Genomic DNA, 6,266 nt, shown 5'->3' on the forward strand with positions numbered 1-6,266 from the left:
GTTCCACCAAAAAAAAAAAAAAAAAGATAATTGTACTACTGATTTCTGTTAGTTCATTGAAAGTTTATATTGCTTGATCAATCTTTGAAAATAAAAATATGCAATATAATGACCATTGTTAAATTCCTGGGGTTTTTTGTTGTTGTTTTTGTTTTTTTGGCGGAACTGGGGATTGAACTGAGACCCTTGCGTTTGCCAGGCAAGCACTTATTCTACTGAGCCATCTCCCCGGCTCCAAATTCCTGTTTTAAAATTATCATTTTTGTTTGTTATCTTTGAAACAAACTTTTAAAAATGAGTTTTAATGTGATTACTTTTGTCCTTTTTTTTTTAATTTATTTATTTGTGTGTGTGTGTGCAGGGCCAGCTCAGCCCACCAGGGGGCGGGGCTGGCTGGCATGTGGCGCTGGGGGATTGAACTGCGGTCCCTGTGCTTTGCTAAGCTTGTTCTAAGTAGGTGCTTTAGACCACTGAGCCATCTCACCAGCCCTAATGTGATTACTTTTGGTGTATATGTACTGTCTTTGAAATCTGTAGGGTGGGCATGGAAGCACTGAAATCCCAGCACCCAGAAGGGTGAGGCAGAAGGGACTCTGTGAGTTCCAGGCCAGCTTGGGCTACATAGCAAGAGACTGTCTCAAATAAATAAATAAATAAATAAATAAATAAATAAATAAAATAAAATAAATCTGTTGCATATTTAACACTGCGAGTGCATCCCATGGTTTGCTTACAAACGAAAGGTTTCCAGTGGTGGCAGCAGTACTGGAAGAGGAAGGAAGCAAGCTTGATTTCCTGGGCCCTGTTTCTCAGGAACTGTCTGAACCCATGATTCTCAAACTTTATGTCAATGTCTCGTGCAGTTGCATCATCAGGTCTGGACTGAGTGACACCCCCATCCTTTTAGTCTTGTGACACTGGGTCCCAGGGAATTGCCCAAGATGTCCTGGTCTTTTCTTTTCTTTTTTTTTTTTTTTGGTGGAACCGGGGATTGAACTCAGCCCCTTGCGCTTGCCAGGCAAGTGCTTATCCTACTGAGCCATCTCCCTGTCCCCTGGCCTGGTCTTGAGCTTGTGGTCCTTCTGCTCAGTCTCTTTAGGAGCTAGGATTACTAGCCTGGACCTCAGTACCCAGTTAACCTGGGGAGCTTTAAAAAACACTGCTATCAAACTGAGGATGTGACTCAGCATTTGTAAAGCATTTGCCAAGCACATGCAAGGCCCTGTATTTGTCTGAGCCTGATGGCAAAAACCTGTAATCTCAGCCCTGAGATGGCTGAAGCAGGAGAATGGCTGTGAGTTCGAGGCCAGCCTGGGGTACATACTGAGACCCTGTCTCAAACACATGTGAACGTGTGCACAGGTGCACACATGCATATACACACAAAGTTCTGGATTTGATCTCTATAGCCACCCCAACAAAACAAAACCAAAATAAGTGGTCACCATCGTTTGTAAGTAGGATCACAAGTCTGCATCTTGTACAGCAATTAACCACTAAGAAGAATATATGCAGTGTATTATTTGTTGAAACTGTACTTTCGATTTGATTTGAAACTGTCTCATTGCTATATGTTTATCAATAAAACTTTGAAAAGAAAAAAAAAAGTGGTCACCATCATCCCCCATTCTGATTTAACTGGCATAGAGGACCTCAGTTAAGTTTAATATTTAGGAAAAATAGAAAACCTCCAGTCTATACATAAACAGTCCTGTCCACTCTCCATGATTAGTGCTTAGCTCCCTCCTGGGAAGTGCTGTGTTAGCCAGGCATGGTGACCTACACCTGTAATCCCAGCATTTGGGAGGCTGAGGCAGGAGAATCATTGTGAGTTTGAGACCAGCCTGGGCTACAAAGTGAGCTGAAGGCCAGCCTGAAACTACATAATGAGATCCTGTCTCAAAAAGACAACCAACAACAACAAAAAAGTACAGGCTCTGTTTAGTCTTGGCAGCTCCAGCTTAATTTTTATTTCACTAGACACTTGCTTTCCCTGTGCAGAAGACAGAGTTAGAGCCAAGACTTTTTTCTGCAGTGAGGATTAAACCAAGGGTCTTCACCCTGAACTATATCCCCAGCCCTCTTTTTTATTTTATTTTATTTCCAGAACAGGGGATTGAACTTAGACCCTTGTCCTTGCCAGGCAAGCACTTATTCTGAGCCATCTCCCCGGCCCCTGCCTTTTTAATTTTGAGAGAGTTTCTCAGTAAAGATTGCAAATTGGAGCTTAGCCTGGGCAAATTAGTGCAGTGACTTAAGGAGATCTTGTCTAAAAAAAAAAAAAAAAAAAAATTTAAAGGCTGAGAATGTATCTTTATGCAAAGGCTGGGAGTGGGGTGGGTGATAAGAGCCTCACAGATGCTAGGCAACAGCTCTGCCATAGGACTGGCCTCTACATTTTCTTTTAATAGCCGGGTGACTGCTGTGTGCATTTCACACTGTCTAGCTAAGGTTGCCCAGGCGGTCTGGAACTCCTGGGCCCCAGCAATCATTCTGTCTCAGCCTCCCAAGTAGTTGACATGGGCTGGGGAGATGGCTCAGTGGACTAAGCGCTTCCCAAGTAGTTGGCATGTACCAAAGATCTGGTCTTCCGGTTGCTTTTGGAAAGCACAAACTGCCCCCACTCCCTGCCTTACTGATAGTGAGATTGGTGGAGGAGGATTACCAGGAACGGCTGTTATCTAGGGGAAACTGGGACCATCATCATTCCCAGCCTCTTTTTTAAAGGTGTTGTTTACATCTCTAGATCAAGAACTGCTCATGTGATTTCCGTCTAGTCGGTGCCCAGAGCTGAGCAAGCTGTTGACACATAAAAGTTGAAGTCTAGAAAGCAGCGCGTGAGCTTGCAACAAGCAGCACATTTTGCACCGGCGCCGCCAGGGGGCAGTGGGAGCCGGCCTGGGCTGGGCTCGCTAGGGGAGGAGGGCAGCGCTGGCACAGGCGACAAGGGCACATTCCCGCATTCCGGCCGGCGCCACGGCGGCTTTTTCAGACCTCCCTCCGCCCACTCTACCCCAGACGAAGAGGACTCAGAAGAAAACAGCTTGCATTGCCCAGAAAGGAGAGGTCTTTATTGGTGGTGTGTGGTAGCCCTGGCTCTCTTAACAGAAAAAGTTAACTCCGTGTTCCGTTACGTGGAGAGAGCGGTCGGTTTCACTCACAGGGCTGCAAGTGGCGGTCAGGTTCCCAAAGAAGACCAAATAGTTTTAGAGGAGGGGCTGGCGCGTCCCACCAGGCCAAGATCAAGGATGTGCAGGTCGATTGCAGGTTTGCAGTGCACAAAGCCAGGCCGTTCCGGGTCTACTCCTGAGGGTCAAGAGTGCGCGTTGCTAGGCCCCCGCCCGGGTGTGCTACTTCCGGCCAGAGATCCCAGCCCATCCAAGCCTCAGGGTCTGCACCCCTCCTAGAGAGAGAAGGACAGGCCTCGCTCAGGGACTACACTGCACCGCAGCCAGGCCAGGCTGGAGTGATGTTGGCCCCAGGATCACCGCCTCCTCTTCACCCCTCCATCCCCCGGCTGCTCTCCGACTTTGAATTCTACACTACAGTGTGGCTCCAGGGTCTGGAAGTTGCAGTCCGTCCGTCCCCCCCCCCCCCCCCCGCTTCGCGTTCTGGCGCCGCAGGGACGGTTGCAAAACGACAGGATGGGGGTGGGCGGATGGGGAGCGTCTCCCACCTGCTCCTGGCCGCTGTCCGGGGCCTTTCTCCGGGGGGGCCAGGTCACCGCCAGCTTTCCGTCGCCCCGGCTCGCTGCGAGAGGAGACAATCAGCTGGGGCCCCTCCTATTACCAGCTGCGAGCGGCAAGGATAGAGAAGGCCGGCCGCGCCCCTTAAATACATATAGCTACACACACACACACATACACACACACACACACACACACACACACACACACACATACACACACCCGTTGTCACGGAGGCCTCCACCCAGTTCTGGGGACCCGGGAAAAGGAGCGCGGGAACCTGGAGTGCAGAGGCAAGAGTCCTGAAGTCCCTCCCCAAGTCTAGGTGATGTGGAGCTGGACTCCACCTTTCAAGGTGGGATGGGGCACAGAGAGTGGGCAGGTATCCCCGGAATCTGAGATCCTGGAGTGAGAGTCCCAAGAATCACAGCGCCAGAGGAAGAGCCCTTGGCGCTGGGCAGTCCCCGGCGTCCCGGCTCACCGGTGAGACTTGGCGCCGGCTCCTTGAACTCTGTGGTGCCGTAGACGCTACGCCGCTGCCGCTGCAGCTCCTGCTCGCGCTCGCGTACCAGGCGCACCTCCTGCTCCAGGAGGGATGGCGCGAGTGGCGGCGGGGCGCGGGCCAACACTGGGCACCGGACCTGCACCCCCGAGCGCGCTCGGGCGGCGACATCCGGCAGCTGCTGCTGGCCCACGTCGCCCCCAGCGGAGCCGCCCCCAGCCGCCGCCTCGAAGAAGCGCCGGAGCTCACCTAGTGGCAGCTGCGGCGGCCGGACGCACGGCTCGCAGCCCGCGAGGTGCAGCAGCGCCGCCTGCCGGTGCGCCTCGCGCTCGATGTCCCGCTGCATCTGAGCGCCCGCCCGCGCGCGCTCCACCGCGCGCGGGAGCGCGGGGCTGGGGCCTGGCAGGTGCAGCAGTGGCCGCACGCGCAGCTCCACGAGCTCCTCGCTCGCTCGGCCTGGGCTCAGGCCTCGGCTTCGGCGCAGGCTCTGCTCACGCTCGCAGCTGCGGCGGATCTCACGTTCGATGGGCGTCTCCATGGACGGCTCCCCGGGGCACCCTTCGGGGTTTTCGGGAACCCGCGGCCGGTGCTGCGTGGAAGCCTTAGCGTCTAAGCCCGAGGCTGGGGTCTCAGGCCTGGCAGATGGGCCTTGCTCCGAGGCCTCCGCGCTGGGCACCGCACACAGCCCGGGGCCGTAGTCGCTACCTGGCCCTGGACGCTCGGAGCCCGCAGCTGCGCACAGTCCCCAGCGCTCGGCGTCCTGCTCGGCTAGTGGCTGCAGGATCTTGCTCCCCGGCTCAGTGGTCTCAACGTCTTGCTCCGAGGCGAGCTCAGGGACTTCCACTCCCGGCCTGGGGATCTCGGGGGCCTGCTGTGTAGCGGGCTCCTGGGCTGCGCTATCGGGCCCGGAGGGCTCGTGGCCCTGAGCTGCAAGCGACCCCAGGGTTCCACTTTCCGGCCCGTGGGCCTCGGTGTCCAGGGTTATGAGCAGTTTGGGAGCCTCGGGTGCCACCACCGGCTGACACGGTGCCCTGCGCAGCACCTGTGGCAGCAGTCGCCTCACAGTTCTAGGGCGTCGCCCTCTGGTCCTGTGACCCGCCTCTGGCCTCCGAGCGCCCCGGAGGGCAGGGCCCGGCTTGCCCGCGCACCTGCGGGCAGCTCTGGGCCCCGCCCTGGCTCCGCCCTCAGGGCAGGGGGGGGCGCTCGGTGGGGTCCCCTGAACAAGCGGCAGGGTCACGCGTACCGCTCCGGGGCGGCGTCCTGCTGTTCTTGCTCTAGTTCCTTTTTGGTCCCAAGTCTTGAGCCTTGCCCTGGAGACGTGGCCCCAGAGGATACAAAGAGGAGCCTCAATTCCAAAGCTGCCTACCACCAGCATGGGTCCAGGAACAACCCTGGCCTGGAGGACCCCACTCTGCACTAACGCGCGCACGGGCTGTGGTTTCAGGACCTGGGTCTCCTCCCTACCCGCCCTAGGAGCCCTAGGAGCCCTAGGAGACCTCCGAGGGGGTTGCCCTCCTCTCCCTGCAGAGGCTGGGGCAGTTGCGTCCAAGTGCCCTAGCGAGATGGATGGATTCGGGCGTCGGCTCAGGCCTTAGCTTTGCTCCAACTGGGGCCAGGAACATCCACGGAGCTGAAGGCAGCAGCGCTTGCGGCAGAGACTAGATCAAGTTCAAGCGCAAGATGTACGTCCCCACGTGGAGCCGCCCGTGAGGAGCCCACGGCATTCAACACATCTAATTCCTGCTGTATTTTCTGTTTTGAGACAGGGCTTCCTTATGTGGCTAAATGCCTAGGCTGGGCTGGAACTGTTTGATCCTACGGCCTCAGCCTTGCTCAGAGTTTTGGGATTACAGTGGTCAAACAGAAACAGGCTTTTGCCAGAATCGGTCCACCCAGCACCACCATTAATCTAGGATAACCCGGAAGAAAGAAGAAAGTTACCTAAAGAAAACGAGGAATGGTTACACAGCCTCAGGAACACCCAGTAACCCAACTATTTGACTATTTGATCATCCCTTCTGTCCTGACCTTTGCTCTTACCTCCCTCCCTCTTCTCCACCCCTTTTTCTCAGCAGTGG

At 55.0% G+C, this 6,266-nt stretch overlaps 1 protein-coding gene across 2 annotated transcripts; it reads right to left on the bottom strand.

Moving 5' to 3' along the window:
* Positions 1-3,049: 3,049 nt before the first annotated feature.
* Positions 3,050-5,299, bottom strand: Misp3 (MISP family member 3). 2 transcript variants are annotated; one of them, XM_023720065.1, is made up of 3 exons: positions 4,168-5,299; positions 3,677-3,750; positions 3,050-3,306 (listed from the first exon to the last, which is right to left on the bottom strand). In XM_023720065.1, the coding sequence occupies exons 1-3, from the start codon at positions 4,724-4,726 to the stop codon at positions 3,301-3,303; spliced, it is 639 nt and encodes a 212-aa protein (XP_023575833.1). In that variant the 5' UTR covers positions 4,727-5,299; the 3' UTR covers positions 3,050-3,300. The 2 variants fall into 2 exon arrangements, with proteins under 2 accessions (XP_023575833.1, XP_004635683.2); XM_004635626.2 differs by having other exon boundaries at positions 3,050-3,403; positions 4,168-5,298.
* Positions 5,300-6,266: the final 967 nt, after the last annotated feature.

This window comes from Octodon degus, unplaced genomic scaffold, assembly GCF_000260255.1.
Source record: "Octodon degus isolate 3935 unplaced genomic scaffold, OctDeg1.0 scaffold00073, whole genome shotgun sequence".
Classification (NCBI taxonomy): Eukaryota; Metazoa; Chordata; class Mammalia; order Rodentia; family Octodontidae; genus Octodon; species Octodon degus.

Coding starts and splice junctions, on each gene's coding strand:
- Misp3 (XM_004635626.2), bottom strand. CDS start 4,726: ATGGAGACGCCCATCGAACGTGAGATCCGCCGCAGCTGCGAGCGTGAG. Junction 3,751..4,167: donor GCCGGCGCCAAGTCTCACCG/GTGAGCCGGGAC, acceptor CTCCTCTCGCAG/CGAGCCGGGGCGACGGAAAG.